Source organism: Neopsephotus bourkii, unplaced genomic scaffold (assembly GCF_033783945.1).
Source record: "Neopsephotus bourkii isolate Nb327-2 ecotype Australia unplaced genomic scaffold, CSIRO-AGI_Nbou_v1 NB_272, whole genome shotgun sequence".
Taxonomy (NCBI): domain Eukaryota; kingdom Metazoa; phylum Chordata; class Aves; order Psittaciformes; family Psittacidae; genus Neopsephotus; species Neopsephotus bourkii.
In genome coordinates this window covers 907,285-933,578 of record NW_026900781.1, presented here as the reverse complement: position 1 = coordinate 933,578, position 26,294 = coordinate 907,285, and the positions used below count along the sequence as shown (strand labels likewise).

The 26,294-nt window shown below is 37.5% G+C and overlaps 1 protein-coding gene across 3 annotated transcripts in view; it reads right to left on the bottom strand.

Annotated features, from left to right (window-relative positions):
- The window catches only part of LOC133208464 (collagen alpha-1(XV) chain-like), a 113,702-nt gene extending 91,735 nt beyond the window's left edge, over positions 1–21,967 (bottom strand). For 2 of the 3 annotated variants that reach the window (XM_061346326.1, XM_061346328.1), the window contains exons 1-2: positions 21,604–21,965; positions 21,399–21,481 (exon numbers count right to left, since the gene is read on the bottom strand). In XM_061346326.1, coding sequence (XP_061202310.1) covers positions 21,399–21,481; positions 21,604–21,614 — 94 coding nt within the window. In that variant the 5' untranslated portion in view covers positions 21,615–21,965. Of the gene's footprint in view, positions 1–21,398; positions 21,482–21,603 lie in introns of all 3 variants that reach the window. The other variant, XM_061346327.1, reaches the window with a different exon arrangement.
- Positions 21,968–26,294: the final 4,327 nt, after the last annotated feature.

Below are 26,294 nucleotides of genomic sequence, written 5' to 3'. Positions count from 1 at the left end.
TGGTGACTAAATCAGATATACAATGTTTTAGGTAGATCATAATTAACAGTAAGATCACTGACTCAAAGTGAAATAGTAGATAATACATTTTCCAATTTGCTGATATTCATTTTAACAGCTCTACTATTACGTTCATCTCCGCAACTTAATGCCCTCAAGAGCAGGTTTCCACTGCCTGCATACAACATGGATTATTCAAGAGATTATGTCTAGAATAACTGAATCACCTATTAGATTTTATTGAGGATTTAAAGTTTTATGACTGAAGGAAAAAAAAACCAACTTTTTTTGTTTTTATGCAAAGAAGTTATTATGTTTTACATGTGCATGGCAAAAACCCCACACTTAATTTCCTCCAGAGTATGTAAAGTATAACAGAAGTCTTATTTTTGGTGAAATTACATTTTTAGTTCACTCAAATGTTCTTTGATCCAAGAGCTGAAAGAAAGATAAAAAGATAAAAGTAATAAACAGCACTTATATTGTTTGATACACCAGTTGAAAGTCTTTCCCAGATAAGTCTCAACTGCATGCTATCCCAGACTTGAAGATTATTGCTGATTTGCGTCTTTATCCAATATTTACCAATCAGTTTAAAGTATGTTGGCATGTTGGCTTTCTGCTTTTAAAAACTTAGCTGACAAAAAAATACTGTACTTTTGGCTTAAATCTCAAAGGTTATTTTCTCAAGGCTATTATTATTGTGATGAGAAGAAAAAAAGTAATGTCCTTAGGACTTACTGTATTTTGTTAATGCCCATTTGAATTGAATATTCAGAAAGTCAAAAAAAGAAACCCACATCATAAAAACAACAAACCACAAGGGTGTTGGAATTTTTTGGCTTTGATTATAGTTTTTTCTCTTTCTCATCACTGTCTGGAACTTCATTTGTATTGTAAGACACTGTTTCCACCAATTTCACTGCCGATAAGCACAGATGTGTATTAATAGCACAACTATGTTGCATAAAATTTTGATTATGTCTGAACTAAAGTGTGATGTGTCAGGCCTTCAACAGGAGTCTTCAGGTGATGGCAATTATAACATTATGCAAGCTAAAGGCCAAGCTGTATAAGTTCAGAGCAGTGAGTTCTCCAGACCCTTTCAGTTCTCTGCTCTCACCTACTTGTTCTTCTCTAGATGGAATGACTTTCCTTCCCCACCATGACATATATAGTTGAATATGACTTCATCTTTGTTCTGACTTTCTATAGCAACTTCTTGCCAAAAGCGCTGGAAAGATGTGCCATCCAAAGCATTGATCTCCAGCTTCTGGAGGAATTTTTCAAACCCTAGGGTTTTTGGAAAATACAGGTAGTGCTGCAGCCTATTCCGTGAGAACATACCACAGCTTAGTCTTGTTCTGTGCCATATGTTGCAAACTACTGCCAGATCTGTGAACAGTAATGAGTTTGTGTAAGATCAACAGGCATCAAAGTGTCTGGTGTCTTCTGAATGTGTTGTCATTCTTGTCAACAAAAATGTAACAGTAATCTTCCAGACCTCTACGTCTCTCTCCCCCTTTCCCTATGTGCATTTTCACAGCTATCAAAAAAATGTAAAGGGAATAGAATCTAGATATTACCTCTCCCTTGTCAGTCTTTGAAAAGAGTATTAAGCTTCTATTTGTTTGTTAGTTTGTTTTACAAACTGGCCTAGCAATTTAATAGTAATAGTCATGTACACTTTTCTGAGCATGCACCAATTAACATGACTAATCTGAAATCAACAGTTATGATCTATTCTTCTGGCCAAAGTATTTGAGAAATAAGCATATTCTATAGCTGAGCAGATTGTCCTCCTTGTACATGTGTATGCATGCGCACAACATATGACCGTGAAGGGAGGATATAGCTTCAATTAAATCACATTTTCAGCTTGACTTTTGTGTGAGAAACCAGAAGCTGATGCATCTGGATATAGTCTTGTTAAAGTGGTTTATTAGAAATTGCACTGTGAAATCACAAATCTTCCCCTGGAAAAGTGTATCTTAAGAAAACACCATGTACCAGAAAATGTGGTTAATGAGAAAAGCAAGTAAAAAAATCCAAAGCTGTCTCAGTCAGTCCTCCTTCAGAGTTAAAGATTTGGTAGCCAAACTTGGGCTTCTTAGAAAAAAAGAGTAACTTCACTGTTTTTTCCACTGGCATCCAGCAAGTCATAAAGGTCTTGCCAACAAAAAACTCAACATAGAATCATAGAACGGTTTGGGTTGGAAAGGAACTTAAGATCATCAAGTTCCAACTCCTCTGCCATGGGAAGGGACAGCTCACACTAGACCAGATCACTCAAAGCCCCATCCATCCTGGGCTTGAACACTGCATTTACCACTCCTCTGGACAACCTCTTTCAGTACCTCACCACTCTCACAGTAAAGAACTTCTTCCCTGTGTAAGTTTGAACCCATTACCCCTTGTCCTATTGCTACAGTCCCTGATGAAGAGTCCCTCTCTGGCATCCTTGTAGGCCCCCTTCAGATACTGGAAGGCTGCTATGAGGTCTCCATGCAGCCTTCTCTTCTCCAGGCTGAACAGCCCCAACTTTCTCAGCCTATCTTCATATGGGAGGTGCTCCAGTCCCCTGATCATCCTCGTGGCCCTCCTCTGGATTTGTTCCAACAGTTCCATGTCCTTATGTTGAGGACACGTTTAGGTTCATCCCCTGAAAGCCGAACATTAGGACTTCTGGTGGCACTCACTGAGCTTTGATCTTCTTTTTACATGCTATTCTATATGCAAAATGCAGCAGTAGTAAAGCACATTCAAGTAACAGCAAAACCATACTAAATAGGTTAAACTTGAAACAGTTCTGAAAACTGAGGAAAGTTTGGTTTTAAATTGGTTTCTTGGTTCTCAAAGCTCTGTAGTTGTTAGGAAAAAAAAAAAGGTAGTGTAACTAATTTTCAGATGGGGTGAAATTTTTTTCAAAAAAAGATTTGCTGCTTTCAGTACAGTTGTGACAATTTTATATAATATAGCAGCTACCTCCATTACCTAAAGGGAATCTCCCCAAATGGAGAAACATGGTTGATGGTAAAACCAAATTTAAAGTCACCAGTTATTTCATCAGCCTCTTCTTTAATCATCACCATCTTGTTTCAATGCTAAATATGTTCCATAGAAACATAAATCACAATTTTACATGATCATTGCAGCTGAAAATAGAAGGTTTAATCAGAAAATTGAAATTTACAATACAGAGATTTGAAGTATTCATTTCCCCACACCATCCACAAGAACATTCCATAAAAATTAACTTCCTTGTAAGCCAGGTCAGTTCCCAGGTCTCTCTGGCAGCTGCATCGCTTGCTTTGGAATAGCACCAAGGAACTAGCTGATACAGCCTGTAGAGTCCTATGTGCATGGAGTTATATTATTTTAAAGTAAGGAAAATAATCACAAAATTATCTTGGCTTCAGAATGCAACTCAGAACTTCAAACTCAACAGGGCAAGACATTTGTTTTGGATCTGATAGGATGTCTCTTTCTGCAACTGAAATTTTGTAGTTCTGTTACATGACCGCAATAGCCAAAGTCATAATGTTATTAATGTACTTGGCTACACTGTCATATCTGGTATGTGAACATCTGCAGTGTCCTGACATAACCTCACAAATTCTGATAAGCAAGAAAATAAGGACAAGTTTTTTAAAAACCAGTCAGTAGATACCTAGAACTGTGTCCCAGAGGAGGGATCTTTGACAGTCTGAAAGGAAATCAACAGAAAGATCCACATTCTGATTAGGAAGAAAAACAGTATACAAAAGAAATATCAGCAATACCACCACTACCTTTAAGCACCCCTCTTGCTTTATAACTTTTGGTATTAATATTAACTGCTATTAATCACTAGAATAGCTACTTAGTAATACAGTTCATGGCATCAGTCTGTTAATAAATAATCTACTTATGAAGTAGCGTCGTATTTGAATTGCAACATAATATATGTAGTTTAAAAAGGGTAGGTGTTTTCACCATTGTCCTTCCTTTTGTCTTTTCCTTGCCTTCATAAACAGACTTTGAGAAAGTGGTACCCTGCTTCACTGGTTTGGTCATAGTGGTAAAACTTTCATATCGTGGCAAAGACTTGCAAGCAAAGGAAAATGAGTTATAAACAGCAGACATTTTCATAACTCTGTTATAAACAAACAGACAGATCTTCCTTTACATATACATATTTTTTACATATATGTACACAGGCGTGTTTTCCACAGGACATGTGGCTGAAAAAAAGAGAGCTTGGGTCCTTTGAAGCCTCCTATTTCTGTAGCTAGTAGAGGTAACTTTCTCAAAGGAGTTTCAAGGACCTGGCACACAGAACCTTATTATTCTGATCTTATTAATGTATATAAATATTTGAAGGGAGGGTGCAAAAAGGATGGAACCAGGCTCATTTCACTGGTCATTAGTGACTGGAAAAGAGTGAACGGGCAGAACTGAAACATGGGAAACCCTCTGAGCATAAGGAAACACTTGTTCACTGTGAGGGTGGTTGAGCACTGGCACATGCAACTCAGGATTTTTTTGTGTCTCCAGCAGAGAGATATTTAAAAACTGTTTAGACATGATCCTGGGCAAGAGGCTGTAGGTGGCCCAGCATAAGCAGGGAAGATGGACGAGATGATCTCCAGAAGTCCCTTCCAATCTAGACCATTCTGTGCTGCTGTGATGCTATGGTTCCATGACTAAGAGGGAGAATTACAACAGATCACCTTTACAGTTCCTTCACCCTTTACCTCCATCCAGAACCAATTCTAACAGCACAATTGTAGAACAGTTGTGCAACTGTCTTGAAAAACAAAGAGAACAGAGAGTGTCCAATCACAACATACTGCAGGAGAGGAGGTTAAATTCTTGAGAGACAAAAAGGGTAAAAAGAGGTTCAGATACATTAAGAATAATCTGTATATATTTGAAAGTACTGATTATTTGATTCTAAAGTATTTCTTTTTCCTGTTTTTTCCTATACCTTCATTTAATTTTTTTTTTTTTTTTTGTCATGGTGAAAAGAACCACTGATTGACTTCCCACCTGGGAGTCTCATTCTGTTTTCAACAAAATATACCACTAAGGAGACAGTCTAAGAAACAAAGACTGAATAACTCCTGCTGTGCAAACTGTCAGAGTGGTCAGGTAGTTAACCATGATAGCAAGGTGGTGCACCAAAAACCTACAAGCCCATGCTCTGTTGAAGTATGTATGTGTATACACACACATATGCACACTTGACTTTTTTTAATTTAACTTACTGAGTTGTGAATTTCTAATGATAAAAATTTTCTTTCTGAGACTACATGATCCAAAATGTACAAGTATGAAAAATTCATTCAAATTATGCAACCACTCTGGAATCCCCATAAACATTGAAACAGTATGTGGTAACAGATTTTTTTCCCCCTTTTTCTAAACAAGAGCTGCTCAGTCTAGTTTGAAAGCAGTTGGTGAAGTGTTTGCTAACAGCGGGAACTTATATGCTGCTTGATCCAGCTTTGGTTATGTGGCAGCTACAGATATTTCAGACTGAAGACTGGGTATTTGTTGGTCATTTATTTCCATTAAGACAAGTCTGAAATAAGTACTTGTATTTGTGCTTAGTCCAGTAGTGGTACAGAATGAAAATACAATCCTAATTCTCCAGCATGCTCACTGTACCCAAATACAACAAGCACCAAGGAGATGTGAAGCAAGCACTTCAAGTAGGAGTGTTTGTGGTTTACTCTTTTGAAGAAAAACAAACAGTAGGCAGAAGGCAGAGGAATAATATGCTGGAAAAAAAAAAAAACCAAGAAAAAAGCACATGCCCTCCACACTCAATTGCAAAAATAACATACTTCCCTTTGGAAATGTGAATTTATTTTACTGATGGGTCATTAACTGCTAAGAGGACTGTAACGTTTACTACCATAGCCACTAATGAAATTAACTAACTGCGCCACTTTTGAGTGAAAAAAGAGTCTTCATATAGTCCAGAAAAAGTTAGCTCAGCTCGGGCTGCAAACGCCCTATGAACTCTGATTATTTTCATGCATCTATTTTGTGATTGTTTTACATGTTTTTGTAATTCATGAAAGCAACACAACAAAATTGTTAAGATACACAAGTAATGCTATTAGGAGATGCACTGACACACGTTTTCCCATTGTAAAATAAAACACGCAGCCATGCCAAATGTTTTTGGATTATAATTCTGGCATAGCTTAACAACACAATAAATTTAGATTACAAGGTTCTGGAATTGTATAAAAATATCATCACAACCTAATGTTAAGGCAGCATTTTCTAGTTTAGCTTTGTATAGACTGTCTTTACAGTCTCCTAGGAACATGGTAGAATTGGGCCTTGAGCATTAATTTGGAATCTATGCACTCCTGGACTGCCCTGCTCTGGATTAGATGCAGGCATACAGAAAAATGTTGTCTGAAACTGTGAAACATCCTGCCTAACTGATATCCAACAAATATTTTTGCATGACTGGATAGTGCATAGATGAGCCATTAATGATTGTGGAACCACCTTGTGGTTTTGGGTTTTTTTATTCAGAATTACTGAAGCAGAGTACATTTCTATAGTTTATTACTGAAACTTGTTTTTTTAATTTTCAAAAATCCTTCGTGGTGTTTAGCACATCTGAAGATATTATCCCAGAACTTTATTTGATGATTTCTCAGCCATATTTTAACTGAATGCTGCCATAAATTGGATATCTCCTGGAAAACACTTATTCTACTTCAAAAGTTACTGATTATACTATCATTCTCTTTCTTGTAACACAAAAAAATGTTCTTGCATCCCTCTAATGGTTATTCAATGACGCAACTGAACAGACTGGACAATTGACAATTCTTAAGCCAGTTTGGTGACCTTCCGTTAATCCACACAGGTGTAAAATACACACAGACGTAAAATCATCTACAGATGTCCCTCTCCTATGTTACAGTTTGATGCAGAGATTACTTACTGTAAACTCCATACATAAATTCTCCAGACTAACTCTTATTTTATTCACTGAAGTGTATCAGTGAATACTTCCTAGTCTGTAAATACTTTAGCCATTTCTTTCTATGATGGAAAATAAATACATCACTAAAAAGATATTTTCTGAGCATCCTGAAAGAGTGTAATATAATTTTTGTGAGGAATAAACAGCAATTGCCTCTTTCATTAGTTGCTCTGTATGACTCATGCAATTGTTCACTTCTGTATGAATACATCTTTGTCACTTTTTGTGGTGAATGTAGAAATATTGCAGTATCTGTAATTCTGACTTTTAAAGCATGTATCAGTGTTTTCTGTGTAGTGACATAGTAAGAAAAAAAATGAGATATATGTATTTGTTTATTTTCCAACCCATATTTCGATACCTCTACACAATCTGTTCGTTCAATACGGTAATTATCTTTAATTCACACAAGACTACTTCTACATGGAATTATAAATCCTTCAGGCCAAACAGAGGATTGGGTCCTCACTGCTGAAATTATTCTACTTGGCTAACAGACTTTCAGTCTTTTCTTTGAATTTCTTTTCTGTTGAAAACTGTGAAATCTAATCAAGCTCACAGAAGATTTATACATTAGACATATTACTGTATCATTATATATTGATGTACTAGGACTATTTCCAGAGTTCACTCTCTTCAGTGAAATAAGTATCACCCAATACAGAAAAAGAAGCAGTGTGTTACAGAACACACTTAGTTTGAACTTTTGGAAATTTAGAGCTATGGAAATGTAAACTGAAATTACATTTAAATTCTTGTCACATTTTCCTACTTAATTTTCAAGAGGATCTCAAGCTGATAGAGGAAGCAAACTCATTGTATGCCTAAACATCATTCTTCTCCAATTTTTGATTTATGTCTTTGTAATTTTATCATACATATTTATGACAGTCATGCCCCTTACAAGCAGTTTCTAAATTCCCTTTGAAGACTCCATTTTAAAGGTGAAAATTAATGGGAATTTAGTGCTGACCTTCTGACAAAAAAACTTATGACAAAATGTGTTTCAACTGTCAAAATGAAGCCCAGCAAAGTATCATCTGCTAAATGTATAATCTAAATGCCAACTTCCTCAGCATCGTATCTAAAACACTATTGCAAAATAAAAGGCTTTTTTCCAAAGCACATACTGCTTGACTGATTTCTTTATACAGACTGCTCTAATGGCCACCTTTCTTTTTCTACAGTTTCCTACATTTCATAGGAATTTCTTTCATTCCATACATTGATCAATGGAGTTACTGTTTAAATTACTGCAGTCTGGATTCACAGTTCGTGAAAGATGTTTTTCTAGGTGCAGATCTTTAAAAATTCAGCCACTGTTATGTTTTAGCAATTTTTTGTGCAGCTCCACTTCATTTGTACCCAGCATGCTAAGGGTTATGAGAGGCCATGAGAAGTGAAACTATTTATTCTAGAATTGCGTTTAATAACTCTCATATTTTCAAGCACAGATTTTGCAAAACATATTTAGCACCAAGAGCAGTCAGAAGTCTATGCTTTTTTAATATACTTTCCAGACATGCATTTCATAGCAGATTCATTTTTAATGCCAGCAAAATAAGTACATAATGTAGGAATATCTGATTCAAGTATAATTTTAAAAGTAGCCCCTTAAAATAGTTACTTCAGTTATGTATATAAAACAGAAGTTTATTTTTCTTTCTCTTCAATGCTCACATCAGAACTGCTAAAGATAATAAAACTAGATAGACCTCTTGTTCCTTCCTTGGCCATACTGTAGAAACCCTTCTACCTACAGACTCTAGTGACTGGTATCTAGCGTTATATGAAAGCAGAACTGAGTAATAGTGCACAGAAGATAATAACATTGCCAGTGCTGCTTGTAGGATCATTTTCACCAAAAAGGTTTGTTTTGCTTGCAATTACAAGGCTATAGGCAATGCCATGTATATCAATTACTTAGAAGTAATTAAAGATTTATCTCTAAGAAGGTACAAAACATCTAGGAAGTTCAAGGCAAAGCCAAAGCTGATCTGATCTAGTAATGGTCACATCCTGTTTGAGTGGGAAGTTGGAATAGATGGTCTTCATCGTTCTATTTCCTCCACCCTGCATTGCCATGATTTTGCTTTACAGGTGGAAAATCATCTTCTGTAGCTGTCATTACTCACTGGTACGTTACTGTGAATGCTATTGTCATTTTAATGGTGCCGAGGAAGCAACAAGTTTGCTCTAAGATACTGAAGGCCACATTGCACAAATTTTTAGGCACGCACTTGAAGTCAAGAACCTGTACCGCTGGTTTCTTAAGGAAGAAACACGCCTTTAGAAAAATTTTGAATTAGTAGAGGAGTTAAATAATAGCAGACAACATTCCTTTAGAGAAGACACATTAAAAAAAAAGATCTACTGAAAAGTACATGAGAATGGTTTAGAGCGAGGTGTCCCTGCCCGTGGCAGGGTGGTTGGAACTCGATGATCTTCAGGCCCTTTCCAACCTTGACTATTCTATGATTCTATAGGAGGGAGGTTTAAGCAGCAAATGCTAGGCAAACAGTGTGTGTAGGAAGTGCAGTAAAATAGAAAAATGGAAGATTTCTCAGGTTTCTGGACTTCTATGAAAATCCCTGTCGTTAGTTTTATGGTAAATAGCAATAATACAAACACCTAACCATTCATTGTTTACTCAGCCTCAGTCAGCAGGACCATGAGGAAAGATGAGAATTCAAAGGGTTACCATAACATAATTCTGTGTTCTGTTCCAAAATTGGTTTTCCAAAAGCATTTTACAAAAATTCAAAACAAAACAAAACAAGAAAAGGAGTGGAAAGAGAACAGGAGAATGAAGAGAAAAGGGAGAAGGAAGAACAGAGGGGAGGATAAAGGAAAGGGGAAAGGTAAACGGAAAAGGGAAAAGAGAAAGAGGAAAATGCAAAAGGTAAACAGGAAATGAAAAAGGGTACACTCTTTGACCCATCTTTAGATAACTACGTACAGAGGAAAAGGGGCATTTGATTCCATACAGATATTTGATCTAGTGCTACAGCCAGTTAAATTAGTGTTAGCAGGCTAGCTTTCTAACTTGTTCTAACAAGCTTCAAAAACAGCAGCCATGCATGATCCAAGTCTTATAGTAACCCATACTCACTCTCCCGGTCTTTAACTGTCCTTGTCTGTAATCATAGGCAACTCAGTGAGAACCAGGTCACAAAGGAATTGAGTATGTAAAGTCCAACTTTTAGTTCCATATTTAAAATCACAGAGTAAAGTAGTTTAGAAGGGCCCTCTAAATGTCATCTAGCCCAATCTGCTGCTCAATACAGGGCTAACCGGAGGAACTAGGTGGCTTAGAGCCCTGTTTAGTCAAGCTTCAGATACCTGCAGGGATGGAGATCCCACAACCTCTCTCTGCAACCTTTTCCAGAACTTGGTGAAGAAATTTTTTCCACTTGTTCAATCAAAATTTTCTTCACCTTTTGGCTTGGTTTTGTCCTCTGAGAAGAGGACTTTACTGGTAAAGTTTTGTTCTGCCTACTAACTCCTGAACACTCTTTATGGGAATCCTGCAATGTGCATGGAAAAAATATATATTGAAATAGGATACTCAGGATACAAGTAACTTCAGTATCCATAGAGTTGCTACATATTAATTTAACATTTATAATGCATATCCTCAGTGGTGTCTGCATTAACTCAGAGCAGCAGTCTTCTTTCCCCACTGCTTGTCTTTATTCTTTGTTCTTTCTTTTTTCTTTTCTTTTTTTTTTTTTTGGTTTGGTTTGGTTTGCTGTTTTTCCACAAATAAAAAGCAACTTTGATCAATGTAGAAAAAATTAGTTTTTGAAGGATAATATTTCAAGACAGGTGATGAAAACCTCCTTGTTGGACAATTCAAAGCCGGTGTGCGTAAAACAGTTAGAGTGGCCATAATTTTGTTCTGTCTTTTGAGATCTGATAAGGGAAAATGTAAAAAGGACATCAACGACTTCACCAGGTCACCAGTGATTTGTGTATTTCTCCATTGAGAATGCATCCTGTAAATTTTAAACATGTTCAGTTTTACACTTAACATCACTCACACCATACCCCCACTCGTATCTCTGGACCAGGAAACTGCCATGCAGCACTTATTTGTCAAATCTGCATCTCATGAGAGATAAATGTTTCTCTGTAAGTGCATTAAAAAAAAAAACCAAGCAAACAAAAACACAGCAAGAAATATACATGTAGAATCAAGGCCTTGATTATAAGTCCACCTTAGCAGTATTTTGAGTTTAGTCAAGTATTGTTTGTTAAAAACAAATGCAGTTATACACAAATATGTCATATGTTATAAAACTCTAATTAAATATTCAAAACTCTTTTAGATAAGTATTTTCACATGACTAGCACTTCATCATAACAACTGATAATTTATTTTGATCAAAGCCAGATTTTTTCAGCTGAGAAAACTTGGATGTGTCATATACCATTCATGTAATTGCATGGGAAAGAAAACTAAAGAAAGAAAAAAATCAAACCATGCATGTTAAACCACATTCACAGCTACTCTGAGAAGGATGAAATATTTGCTTGGTTTTTACAGTGAATAGCAAGAAAGGATTAGATTCATACATAGACACACTCACATGCACCGCAAAATGGCAGTACCACTGTGGAGCATTCATTGCAGATGAGTGGTTCCTTCTATGAAGTCAAGAGCTATGTTGGTTTGGCAATGTGTTGAAACAGATGAAACTGGAACAGCTTGTGAAAAGCTGAAGACTAAGAAAAGCTAACACTTTGGTCCTCTGAGAGTAAAAAAGCATCATATTCACAGAAGTGATGCAGTGTAATTAGTTAGTATGTAGTTAAACAAAGTTGGATGGCAGAAATAAAGGACTATACTGTGGAGAGACACTGCACGCCCTCACTGTGATGCAGCCAATGGCCTGACAAGGAGTATTTTTGAGCCTGATCAATGGATACTTTGATGTCAGGAATCCCAAATATGAGAGAATTCCTAGAAAAGCCTTAGATTTTGCATGACTTTCCCTCATTTTTTTACCACCATATACATATCATGCCTAACAATCAAACAAGCTAGCAATACATTGGCCTCTTGAAGATATACCTTTGAATGAAACATAATGGTACTGAGCCAGAAGTAACTTTTATTTAGATCAATAACTTGATAATTCACCAGATAAGACATTAAAACCAGAATGTGTTAGACCACTCAGTCATTCTAACTGTTCTTCAAACATTGATACAACATTCTTCTGTTGATGTTAGGAAGTGTAACTCTGAGTGGGGAGGCAGTTGCATGGGTAAATAACTGGTTGGATGACTGCATTTAGGGTAGTTATTAATGGGTCATTCTCTACCTTGAGGTAAGAAGTGGACCACAGGTGTATACTCTGAGATCTGTCCTGTTTAACATCTTCACCGGTGACTTGTGGAGGCAATACAATGGACTCACGAAATCTGCAGGTGACATCAAAGGGAGGATAAAAACAGGTGGGCTGGGAGATGCAATTAATGTGCTTGAGGACAAGTCTGCCATCTAGAGGGACCTAAAACGGCTGAAAGAATGGGACAACAGGAATCTTTGTAAAATTCAACAGGGGCAAATGTAAAAACCTGCACCAGCCAAGGAAGAATTCTTTGCAAGAATACGGTCTGATCAACAGCTCTAGAGAAAAGGACATGGGAGGCGTGGTAAGCAGCACACTCAACACTGAGCCAGCAGCATGCTCAATCAGCAAAAGCTGCCAACAGCATTGCTGGCTATAAAGACAGGAACATAGACAGTATCAGGAGGGAAAAGATTTTTCCTCTTTACTTGACACTCATTAGATCACATACAGAATGCTTAATCTGGTTTTGGGACCACAAGAAAAGAAAGATGTTGATAAACTGGAGCAAATTCAGCCGATTACTGCTCTAAGGCAGACGCTCCAATCCTTGAGTTATTTCAGTTATCCTTTACTGCACTTGTTCTGTATGTCCATGTCTCTCCTAAACAGGTAAGCCCAAAGCTAGACAGTCCAAAAGTGGCCTCACCACTGAGAAGAAGGGAAGGATCACTTTCCTCATCCTGCAGGCTATACTTTTCCAATCACAGCCTGGGGTGCTGTTGGCCTTCTTTGCTACTGGGTACATTGCTGGCTCATGATAAGCTTGTCCACAGTCCTACCCCAGCTTATAGTAGATTAATCCTCAGCAGCTGCAGAATTTGGCATTTTACTTTGCTGAACATCAGGAGATTTCTATTATACATTTTTCCAGCCTGTCAAGATAATCAAGAGTCGTACCTCAGTGACATTAACCATCTTGATGAGCTCTCATGGATGTGTCCCATCAGGTCCTGTGGACTTTATATGTCCGACTGGTTTTAATGTTCCTTCACTCATTTCTGCTCCTTGGAGAGTAAATTTTCATTGCTCCAGACTTTCTCAGTAGGCTCATGGCCTCAGTTTCCTGAAAGGAAACCCTACCAGCAAAAAGTGAGTCGAAGGCACTGAGTACCTTGTCTGTTTCCATGTCCCTGTCACCAGGTTCCTTGCCCCATTCAGCAGCAGGTCCTCACGTTCTCTAGTCTTCTTGATTCTGCGGGTACACCTGTAGAAGCCCTTCTTGTTGGTCTTCATGTCTCTTGTTAGATTAAATTCCATGTGGGCTGTAGCTTTCCTGACCTAGTTACTGTAGTTTCAGACTGTGTCTTTATATTTCTGGTGTGCCATCTGAGCCTGTTTCCATCTCTTGTGTGCTTCCTTTTACTGTTTGAGTTTAGTCATATGAAGTATTACCAAAGATGAATCAGAGCTTGGATGCCATGCAATTTATGTTCTTAAACTGTTTTGCAGTAAACCCCAGTTATGGGCTACTCAGAATGTCCATGCAACGTAGCTACTGCTTATAGGAAACTTTGAAGCATGTCTTGGAGCAATATTCTTTTCTCTCAAGAGTCAACAACTTACTCTTTAGCATGCTGCACAAAACTGAAATTATTTCTATGTGGGTTCTGTTCTCCTTTGGGTTTGGTAAGGTGCATCACTTGCAAGAAGGGAAGTAGATATAAAATGCAATAAGCAATGACCATGCAATATAAATGCCCACCAAAAAACTATAAAGAAAGTCAAAAGCTGTATTCGCTTTCCTAAAAAGCAGTCAGACATCCTGATTATGTATGGAACTGTGATTTCACAGTTCAGAGAAATATATGCCATGAATAAGACTGGAAGTTAACACTACCTGAGCAGTTATAAGTTACTATGGTAGGAACATGCAACAGCAAAACATGGATTCAGTGGCAGCAGAGGAGGTAGACCCAGAGTCATAAGGCCTAGGAGATCCCCAAGCATAGAATAAATTCAGAGAAGGGCCATGAAGATGATGGAGGAGAAGATGAGATGGTGGAGTACCTTGCCTATGAAGACAGGCCAAGAGATTTGAGCTTCTTCAGCCTGGAGAAGAGAAGGCTCATGGAAGACCTTAAAGCAGCCATCCAGTAACTAAAGGAGGCCTTACAAGAAAGCTGGAGAGAGACTTTTGACAAGGACAGATAGTGACAGGTCAAGGGGGAAATGGGTTTAAACAGACAGATGGTAAGTTTAGATTAGCTGTTAGGAAAAAATACTTCACAATGAGGGTGATGAAGCCCTGGCACAGGTTGCCCAGAGAAGCTGTGGCTGCTCCATCCCTGGCAGTGTTCAAGGCCAGGTTGGATGGGGCATTGAGCAACCAGGTCTCATGGAAGGTGTCCCTGCCTGTGGCAGGGGGGTCATAGTTATGTGATAGTTAGCTGATCTTTAAAATCCCTTCCAATCCTAACCATTCTATGTTCTATGAAATGGCCCAATATCATTCTTGTTAATGTTCTACCTTCTGTACTGAAGATGAAGCAAAAGACGATGCAGTTCAAATTCAAATCTCATCACTGAATTGCTATTACCAGTTTCAGGTCTCAGTCAATTGGACGTTTGAAATGAAATATACTTGAGTGACTCCAGAAAACCCTGGTTCTTCTCTGAACCCCTTAGGAAAACATGGTTCAAACCCTAGCTCTTCTCAGATTGGGCTCTAAGATGGATATTCGTTTAAAATACTACAATTCTTCAGCAGCCCTGGCTGTTGCTTTTTCCAAGGATTTCTTACCAGAATGTATCCTGAATAACACATCTGTTTGTTGTTGCACACTGTTTGTATGCAAATATATTAAAATTAGGGTTGGCCTATTTTACTCATTCTCTGGGATAATTCTACCTGCAGTATCTGTGACTTTCAATGTTTGGGAACAGAGAGATGGGAAGACTATATGGATATAATTCATCACAGTCCAAATTGCTGGCTTATTTTGTTCTTTTTCATATGTGCTGTAATCATGTGCATTGGCCAAATGGGAAAAGATTGCTTGGTGACCTAGAAATTGTGGTGGTAAATAGACATACTCTCTTAAATAGATAACATTAATGACATCTGAAATAAAGTCATCAGATTCCATCAAATTGCACTAGCCAAGGCACACTGTGCAAATTGGCAAAGATATGGCATGAATTTGGTCAAATGTGAGATACTACTAGTAGAAATCCAAATCAAACCACAGTCCATACACCAAACGAAAGGGGAAGAAATCACAGGTAAAGGTACAGGCAGCTTCCAAAACAAGCATTTTATTTGGAAAATAACATGTTAGAATAAGAAATTAGTTCTTTGGAACCTTTTGAATACCCCAAATATATAGTGCAACAAAATCTTCCTTTCCATTGCAGTTACTGAAATGGCAGCCTGCAGTTGAAGTCTGTATTTTTGTTGGTGTCCACCTGCTTGAGCTGAACAAGCCAAGGTTATTCTTATGCACACAGCGTAAATCACTGTATTCTTCTAACTATTCCTAGCCACTTACAGCAGTACTTCTCATTCTCTCCAGTCATCCATTCACTTCCATAGCAAGGAGTGGTAGTTCAGTACCTAACACTAGATCATCAGGGTCAGCCATTGTCTTTATCATATAAGAAACAAATCAAAGTTGAAACATTTTAATTAAATTGATAGGTTAGCAGGTACTAGCAGGTACTAGAAGTACCTGGAACACTTGGAAATGGCAGTTTATGCACAGCAGCTGCTGCACAGGACACAGAGTAACAAAACTATATATAGGCTGTTGGAAATATGTGAGAGGGCATGGTAGTGCCCAAACAGATGTATATGCATTTAAATACTCAGGAGATAACTAGGACATCTTTCAAGAAATTCCTTGTGTTGCATTGTCTACAGCTAAGCCAGAACAACATAGAAAGGAGATATGTCAGTATAGCCTTTCTTAGCAGAGCAGGTCCTTCAAACACCAATTAGTGGCAAATGCAAGCACAATTGAGATTTTGAGTTCTATTCAGATCATGGAAACAACTGCTTGCTGCAGGCTTCGAGTGTAACCAGGATGCCTTGAAAGAAGGCACCCATCTTAATGATATATCTAGCCCAGCTGGTTTCCCCTTGAGGCCTCAGAAAATGCCAAAAAAAAAAAAAAATCTGTTGCCTGAAGCTAAGCCTGTAGCTTAGCAAACATGTAATTTATTGTCCAAGAGAATTAGCATGTAGAGGGTGTTACACAGGAAACTAATCCATTTAGAAAAGTGACAAAATGGAACAAATTTACTAAAGCAGGTTTGTTCCACTGGTGTTATCAGTCTCTTCAGCTACTCATACAGATGACCTCAGCTGAACCCAACTGATTTTCTATAGTAAATTAAGTATATTTTCCATGGAAAGGCATTTTATCAACTATGAAATTAGGCTCAGCTGCACATCAAAAACATGCACAACAGCTGGTAACAGCCTGAAGATGCCTGTGAAAGATCCACAGTGGCTCGTTCAATTTAGACTCAAGTGCAACTTGATGATGTCCAAATGCTCAGTAAGATACAAGAGAAAATAGTGCCATCTAAATTATCTTTACAAACTAATACATTGCATGCACACCAGCGTAACCATAATTCTACCTTAGGAAAGAATAGTATGAGCTGTCCCCATCACCACTTCAATCAGTATAATTGTATGCATTTAACATTTAAAGCACATGCAGTATTACTTGATAGAAACAAGTTTTTAAATGCATATAGATATTTATTTACGCTCATTATGTTGGTTCATTCTGAATAGAAGTGCAGGATAGATGCTTGTATGAATTATAGCAGTTGATCATCAGCCAATAAAAGTCAGTAATTCAGAACTCCTCTATTAAACTTAGCAGGTCATGAATATAAAGTTTATTTCAAAAGCCTAATGACAGCCATTCTGCCTACAGAGAGCCAAGGAAAGAGACAAATATTTACTTTATGTAAACTATTGCTGAGCATGTTACTTAGGGCAAGAAAGTGCTGTTCAGCTTGGCTAGTAATAAACTCCAGATGTCAATGAGAAATTTTTGAAGCTTATTTTAGAGCACATAACCATAATACCAACTACAGAACCACATACACTTAAACCTTTATATATATATATTTATTTAAGGCATACACTGATTTGAATGCCAAGGCCTGAATAACACTGATAACTGCCTAGATAGCCAGGAAGAATAAATATGACTTCTGCAAAAGGCTAGATCAAGTCATAGGGAGGACTCTGATACTCGAACTTCAACAAGGTTAGCTTACAGGTTTTATAACTTTAGTTCTATCCACAACCTAGGTCCCAGCATGTTCAGGATTGTGTTCTGACCACCTATTCACTAGCTTAATTTGTGGTGGAAGATACAAAGGAACATGGGTAAAGTAGCCAGGGTAATCAATGTAAATCAAGATACATTATCAGGTGTGTAACTAAAGGCCAAGTACATGCACCAAAGGCAATACCAATTAGAATAAGATAGACTACACTTTTATGTACAGATAGATACATGCTCAATTATCAATTTGAACAAAGGTGAAATGACTAAGTAATTTATGAGCACACAATATATCCTTAACCCTCCCATACAAACCTAAGTAGAACAGGGTACTATATTTACACAATTTTCATGAACACAGGAGAAAAACTACAAAAGCAGGCCAGTTCAAATGGCACTGTATTTGGGTGAAGAGGAAAAAGTTATATTATTCCTTGCCTTTTTGTACATGTGCAATGCTACTTGCAGCAAAAGAGACTAAAATGTCCCAACAGAGTTAATAAAAAATCAGAATTATAATTCATAGGAACTGTTGAGATTTCAGAATTACTGGACAGTTTCACTCTAAAGCAAGATCTAAGTATTTCTTAGGAGATTTGGTGAAATAATGACCAAATCTCAGCAATTTGCAGAATATGCAACAGAATTTTAAAATTCTGAATTAAATATTTCTTCCTTTTTTTTAAATATTTTGTCACAACACATAGCTTGATCTACAGATTACATCCAGATATGAAACTTCATTTTAACAATCTAAACAGATGTAATTTTGATTGAGAAGGGGTGTCAGCTGGTACTATGAATTTTTAACTCATGATTTTAAATATAAGCTTTTTAAATACATTGTTTTATTGTCTGTCTTATTTTACAATGAAAGTGGTAGTCAGGTATTCTAGGACTTGGGAACGAAAGCAGCACCTCTGCTGAAATAAAAGACCCAAGACTATACAAGCTGTCTAAAATGTTAAACTAAACCCCAGAAGTTCTGAAACAATTTCAAAGACTGCCATCTGAATCTGATGTAAGAGTAGACTGCCCCTATTCTTCCCCACCGTCTTTTCAGTTTCTTTCCTCTTTCTCTGTAGGAACTGTCCATAGTTATACAATTTCCTTAAGAACAACAACCTGGTCAAAACACTTTTCCTGATAGGAAACTGATCAAAACTTTCTTAGTCATCTTTCTAATGTCTCTCACAAAGACATGGCGTAGCTCGAGGACTGTGATGGAGTGCTGCTGGAGCTTTTGCTTTTACCTGCTACCTTCATACCCCTCTGCAATTTGGTACTCCCCTTTGGCACTTGGGGAAAACAAGAAGACAAGGCTATAGCTACCTAAATTGCATACCACTAAGCAAATTCACTAAACGTCATTGAAGAGACTGCCCAACTGGTAAAGCAAAGATGACAAAATTTTCTTCTCTAGACTCTCTGTGGGTTACTGCTTTGGCTGCAGATTTTTAAAGAAGTTACTCCTTCCCCGTTATTCAGTGAATCCATGAGCAATTTTCTTCACATGAACATCTCAAGATAATGTTTTCCATTGTGCATATAGCCTGTACAATGATACAACAGAAGACACCTGTTCCTCTAAAACCTGCACTGTTCCTCTAAACCCACACTTACCCATTCCCAGTTCTTCTTATATAAAAAGGAATTTAGAGATACAAATATGTGATATGGAAAGACAGAGGAGAGGTCAGCCATTAGAAAAGCAGCACAGCAATATTCAATGGGCTGGAAAATCCTGGAAAGCAGTAATCTTAAAGGAGACAGTGAATAAATGAACACTGGATAAAGCATAAGTTTAGCATCAAAAGGCCTGAATACCAGAGGGTCAATTAATCTCCTGTGTCTCCAAATATTTTCATCTTAAATACACAATTTTATTTCTGTGCATTCTATTACTAAAAGGAACTGTGGGAAAGGAAGAAGTTATTTCTGCAATAGTTAGATTAAAAGATCTGAAATATATATCTCTTCAGTAGTTACAGGGAGAATTTATACCATTCATCTATTTCTAGCACTCAACACCTGATTTCAGGAGATGAAAGCACTTAAGACAAGCATCAGGAAAATATTGCTTGTAAAATAGTCCAATGTTGTGGAATAGAAAACATGAGAACCCTACAAAGTCAGGCACTTAAAAATCACATGTTTAAGGAAAAAAAAGAGTAAACATTTGGGAAGAACTTTTATATTAACAGACAAATGAGTAGGGAATGAGTGGGACAATCATGCACAAACACATTGCCAGAACAAGTCTCCAAGTTTCCAGTGTTCTAAGGAGACTTACATAACCCCACTTGGTCTTCATCCATGGTAAATTTAGGAGTCCTTCCAGCAGTAATAAGATATTGCACAGAAAGAAATTGTCCTGTAGCAGTAGGGTTATCTTTTTTACTTCTGACTTCTGATCTGACATTCACAGGGTTGGATATTTACAGGACCAAAGCTTCGAGTAATAGAAACTGGCATAAATCTACCAAAAGAGAAACTGCATGTCAAGTAAATATTTGTTCTATCACTGTGCTTGAAGTTTTAATGAGCTTCTGCTTATTAACTTTTATGTGCCGAAATTTGATTCTTTCCTGTCCAGATCTCACTCACTTCACTGTCATTCATCAGCTTAAGAAAAACAGTTTTGCCTAATGCAACAGATTTATCTCCAGTGTATATATAATATATTGTATTTCTGTCACTATTCAGACATACAATAACATTTTCCTCTTTATAATATCTGTTTCCAGTTTGGTGCCTTAATTAATAATCTGTAGTACAGCATTATAGTTCTCATCTGCAGTTGCAGCACTTGTTAATGATAACTAATCTGTTAGTGATAACTAAGCTTTTTCTCCTACTGCAATGAATACCTCGAGCTTTGACTCGTAGATGAACCATCTATTCTATGGCAGTATCAGTTAAAAAGGAAAATACAGGCTGAGTAACATTAAAGTCTTCATGTGCAATATTGTTTCCCTTCAATGATTTCTAATGGTCCTACTACATACTTATCTAAGAGTCATTTACATAACAAATTCAGACCATTTTTTGTAAGATAGTAAAATACCCTCTTTTTGATGTAGGTATCATTGTTCATAATGGAAAAGTGATAAATGAAGTTTTCTGACTACTCTCAAAATTACATGTAAACTTTTAAATCAGTGTTCTCTCTCTTAAGTTAAATTTGAGGCTATGTGTTCCAGAGATGCTGAGGGATTTGGCTTTGTTATAAGAACACATGATCTGCGATTACAGAAAGACTTTCCACTGAAAATCCAGAAAGGCTAGACTGGTTAAACTAAACGTTTAGCTCAAGAAATCTGAAAATCACTTTTTGCTCAGACACTAGGAGAACCCTCTATGCACTGGAGAAAGCATCACATCTTTGTCTTTGCATTCATACTGTGCCTGATACATTCCTGATATCTCCAAGGTGACATATGCATCTATCATAATTGCTCTCTGCTACCTTTCTCTGAGGTGATACACCCAAAACCATTCAGTAATCTCAATTTTTTAAAAATACATTCTGTTGATTATTATGAAATTGAGAAAGCAGATACGATAGGCTGCCTTACAGCTGGGGAAACATCTTTTTTAACCTTTTCCAGAATGAATGGTAGTTTAAGCTCTTAACTTGGAGCTGCTCCCCTATATGAAACGAAGACCAGTAAGCAGCAGAGAAAATTAAGATCTGAAATGAAGAGTTTCTTTCCATATTAGGAAAGATTATCTTAAAATTAACCCTTACTCTCAAGTTATATACATGATCTGGAGAAGTCTTACCTTCTATGATCTGAGCTGCTGAACCAGCATGGATTGACAGGCCAGAGAGCAATAGCAGCAAGTCCCAGGTCCACCAGGAGTGCCTGGAGCAGGTGTGCCAAAAAATAAAGGGGGGTAAGGCATGGAAAATAATGAGACCAAAATGCAGAACGGAAGCACAAGGGTAAAAAAAGAAAAAGTAAAATTTAGAAGTGAGAGTTCTTACCATGGGAGCATTTTCTGAAAGTCAGTTGAAAGACCTCCAGTGAGGAAAAAGTTCAGTGCACATGAGTTTTATGCTTACAAAAATAAGAAGTTAATAAAAACTTGAGCCTGCTGTTTCTCCTCCAACGTTCAGACACAAGTGGAACAAAGGCAGCTCTCAGGCTCTCTGTGTGACTCACTGCAATTCAGTGCTCCAGCTCTGAAATCTGACTCCGTGTAGACTTTCCTGTCAGACCATTGCTGAAAACTTCCTACTTTATTTATTGATGGACAACCCTTACTGCTGTACATCACTCCAACCTTGTTATTATCCAGTCTTGTCTTTAACTACTGTGTACTCTAACAGTAGCGTAGCTTCTCTAGTTTCCCCTTTCCCTCCGCCCACTCATAACCTTCAATCCAATAAAACATGACTTCCAACATCCTTCCATCCAGCATTATATAGCAAATGATATGCATTCTTGCACTTTTATATAGAATAGGACATTCCTCTGTCTGTTTTAACCAAACTTCAACAGAAGATATTTTAAGATATGAGCAGGACAGAGCAGTCACTGTTAAACTGCAACATACACGTGGAAGCATTACTGTCCCATAGATTTTCTGTCACCTACAGAGACATTTTGAGCCACACGGTTTTTTCCTGACAATTTTTCTCTAATACTCCTATTTAAAGAGTTACACCCTGTAAGTATGTTAAGAGTGTTTATCCACCTCAGCAGCTGTACATATATGAGTCTGCTATAGACATCCTGTAGCTAAGCATTTCTAATAGTTTCCATTCTAAATGTTATTTCACCCCTCCCTCCTAACTTCATGAAAAGCCTTTTTTTTTCCACATGTCCTTCAAAGCCAATTCTTGCTCAAGGAAGAATTTTTTGAAAAGCAAGGTTGAGATCAATCAGACAATTTTTAAGAAGTCATGCGATTTCTAACAAAGACTGCAATTGTCACTTTTGGACTGGGACACAAGGGAGCCTGGAAACCATTTCATATGGAAAGATACCAGTGTTCTCTTGGTAGAACTAGGGCAGAAGGTGCTGAAGATTGCTTTAGGAGATTAAAAACTAAAACTGGTTTTACTTAGTTTTTTTGCATTGGGTTTTATTATTTTTGTTGTTATTTCATCAAGTAAGGAAATACTGAGGCTAGGGCTTTAAAAGCTAGAAACTTGATTCTGCCCCAGACTCCCCTTTTAAGTTAGAAACCACAACAGATCAGCTCTCTTCAGGTACATTTTTAACTGAGCCATAGACCAGCATTATTAGCTATCCATCTTCTGCTTAATGATAAGGAAGCAAGAAAGTTAATTATGGTTTAATCAAGTTTCTTATTATAAACACAAACTTTGAAAGTTTTTTTAGAGGACCTTTTTTCCTGTTCCATAAAATACTATATCAGGGCTGAAAAAAATTTCACTATTTACCTTTTCTACATGAGGCTGTCAGCTCTTTGTCTGTCCGTAAAGTTTCTCCATTGTTATCAAAACCAGCAATGCTGCTGATAGGAAGTGTTTGCAACATTTGTGCAAATCATATACCCAAAACATTTATTTTAAGCCTTTTTCTAGGACATTAGATTTATGTTCTCCCTGTTTTTTCAAGCATTCTTGTAAAATGTCTGTATATACAAGACTGGTTCACTTTTTCCTTTTTATTTTTTTTCAGGCAATCTTTAGCAATAGCTACCAAGAGCCATTATTAGTCCTTGTCAAACTATTTAACTCAGTTCCTTCTATTCAATAGTAATCTTTCTATCTCTCTATGCATAAAATGTCAGATGTTTACCCGCGTAATGCCTTCTGCTGTACTATAGTTTTTGTCTGGTGTATATGACCAAAATACACGTCTAGCATATTTAAGAGAAAAATGTATGATCAGACTCCAGAGATCTATAAAATTTAGATGACTATTTGGTAAGTAGTATTTTTACAACATAAGCTGCAAAAACTTAATTTTAAAACAACATTTCTTCTATTGTTTACCATTTGATGGATTTTCCCTCTGATTTTAGAAAACCCATAGAAAAAAGGAAGCACCTCTCCTTCTCTGACAGGTAATTTACTGTTCATGCAGATGATCTAAACGAAATGCTGCTGGGAGAGCCTTTAGTTTCTGCTGGATATTTTAATATGGACGTCTGGCCAATGCTGAATATTTTTAGAGCTACTGGATAAAGGAAAGAAAGGCAAAGCATGCTCTTGACCTCTGTATTCCATTAGTTTTAAACGGACAGCAGTGGAGGAATCTCTAAATACAAACAGTTTATTACCCCTGCTCCTGCAGGCCTCGAGATTTTTTAAGTTTCTAGTGTTCATTTGTAGTCTCAAGAGTTACAGAATATTAACAGGCTATCTGTATCTGCTATATCTATTTATGTCTATCTTGCTCCACACAAGGGCAGTGACATTTGTACACATTCACTTGGTTTTAACCTTGCTGTTTGTTTCTTCCTTCCTTTTCAAACTCAGCAAGACCTCTTTGAATTAAGACATAAGAGCTTTTCTTCAGTACTGTCTCCAGCTGCCTTCAAGTAAGTTGGAGTTTTCTTGCTGGTTAAAAATCCCCGTTTTCCAGGCAGAAGTTTTGTTTACTTTTCTCAGCTCTGTCAACTGATTGCATTCCTTTAAGACTTGAAATGGCAAACTACAATTCTGCTGTTGCAGTTCTTGTTTTTATGGCTGGGTGTTCTTACATTTCTGATCATCTCCGTCTTCAGATGTTGGGGTTTTTATTCCTCCTGACTACAACACAAATTTCTTAGCTCCATGTTTCTAGCCTCTATAATCTTAGAACTTAAGAATCAGAAGATTTTCTTGTGCAAAAATAGTGTTACAGAGAAGCAGTATGCACAAAAGCCTGAGTCAGTTAGGAACCATGCTAAAAAGAGAATAAAGGTTTTCTCTTTTGCCTAGAATTCTACGCATTCACAATATCCTCTGGCAAGGAGATCCACTGCTTAGCTATGCCCTTCATAAAAATGTCTCTGCTTCTTTGATTTTGGTGCTGGGGTTCTTTGATCTCTCCAAGTTCTTGTGGTGAATAAGGATTACCTATTCACTGTTCATTCTGTTTTCTCCATGCTGTTTGTGATTTCAGAAGCTTTCTGAAATCACTTGTCTGATTTCTGTACTGAGTGTGAACTTACTTGGTCATTCTTGTAATGCAACCATTCCACACCTCTGGATGTCTCTTTAGCCTTTCTCAGAGTTTTGTGTTCTCGGAGTTTCTGTGTTCTAGTATTTCATTTTTGATCTTTGGTGGAGGTGTGGAAATTGTGACTGCACAATGATTAAGTGCATTAATGGTTAGGATGACTGCACATCCCAATCTTTTGAGTGACATAGCAATGTTCTCTGTATTTTCTCTGCTGAGAAACACAACCCTGACCAGGGTCAAGGTGACATTTTCATGGAACTCTCATAAGCTCAGTAATAAGAGATAATTTTATGCATAATTAGGATTTCTCCTCCCTCTTTCTTTTGTAGTAAGCAAAGAGACCAGGTTTGTTGAGCACACAGACAGGTAGGAGGGCAACCAGACTAGTGGGAGGATGGAGGAAGACTACAGAGAAAAGTGTGCAAAAAGGAGAATAAGACTGAATGAAAAGCCTGGGACAGGAAGTTGGGAATAAGTGAGGACAAAGCTAAGAAGACCTCTGGAAGCCAGTTAGGAAGCAGAAAGGAAAAACAAAATCTGGAAAAGCAGGCTTAAGCAGGATGATCTCCAGCATTTGCATGTAAGCAAGGGACCATTATTAGAAAAACCCAGACCCTTGCTGGCAAATCAGGATTCTGGGGTGCCTCTCTGAAGTGCACATGCATTGATGTACATAGCATGGGGAATAAACATAATGATTTGAGATCTGTGCACAGCTGCAGGCCTACAATCTTGTTGGAGTCACAGAGACATGGTGGGATGGCTTACAGGTTATTTCTGTTGACAGCAGGTTGACAGAGGTGCTCCTTCCACTCTGCTCAGCATAGTGAGGTCATGCCTGCAGTCCTGTGTCCAGTTCTGGGCTACCCAGAACATACTGGAGAAAGTTCAACAAAGAGACACAAAGATGATTAAGGGACAGGAGCAACTCTCCTGCAAGGAGGGCTAAGAGTTGAGACTGTTTAGCCTGGAAAACAGAAAGCAAAGGGGAGGATCTTACCAATGTATATCAGTCTCTGAAAGGAGGATGCAAAGTGGATGAAGCCAGCCTCTTTCCAGTGGAGCCCAGTGGTAGGACAAAAGGCAATGGACACAAACTGAAACACAGGAGGTTCCCTCTGAACATCAGCAAACAGTTGTGAGGTGTTGTCACAGAATGGACAAGGTGGCTGTTGAATATCCATCCTTGGAGATATTCAAAAGCCATTCTGGGAAGCCTACTCCTGCTTGAAAAGGAAGGCTAGACTAGATGACCTCCAGAAGTGATTTCACTTTACTGTTGGCCATGAGGTCTTACAGCAAGTTGTCAACATCTGGAGCCCTTTACTGGTAGCAATACTATATTCATGCTGATTGTTTCTTCTTCCTCTCCCCTAAGACATATTTGCTTTTGACTTTAGGACTTTAAAAATCTTTAAACAAAATCCATCACATAAAAAAAATGAAACTAAGATACAAATTAAAGCTAAGATCTATTCAGAAAAAAACACACCACAAACCATCACATATTAATCTGAAATAATTGAGGTGGAAG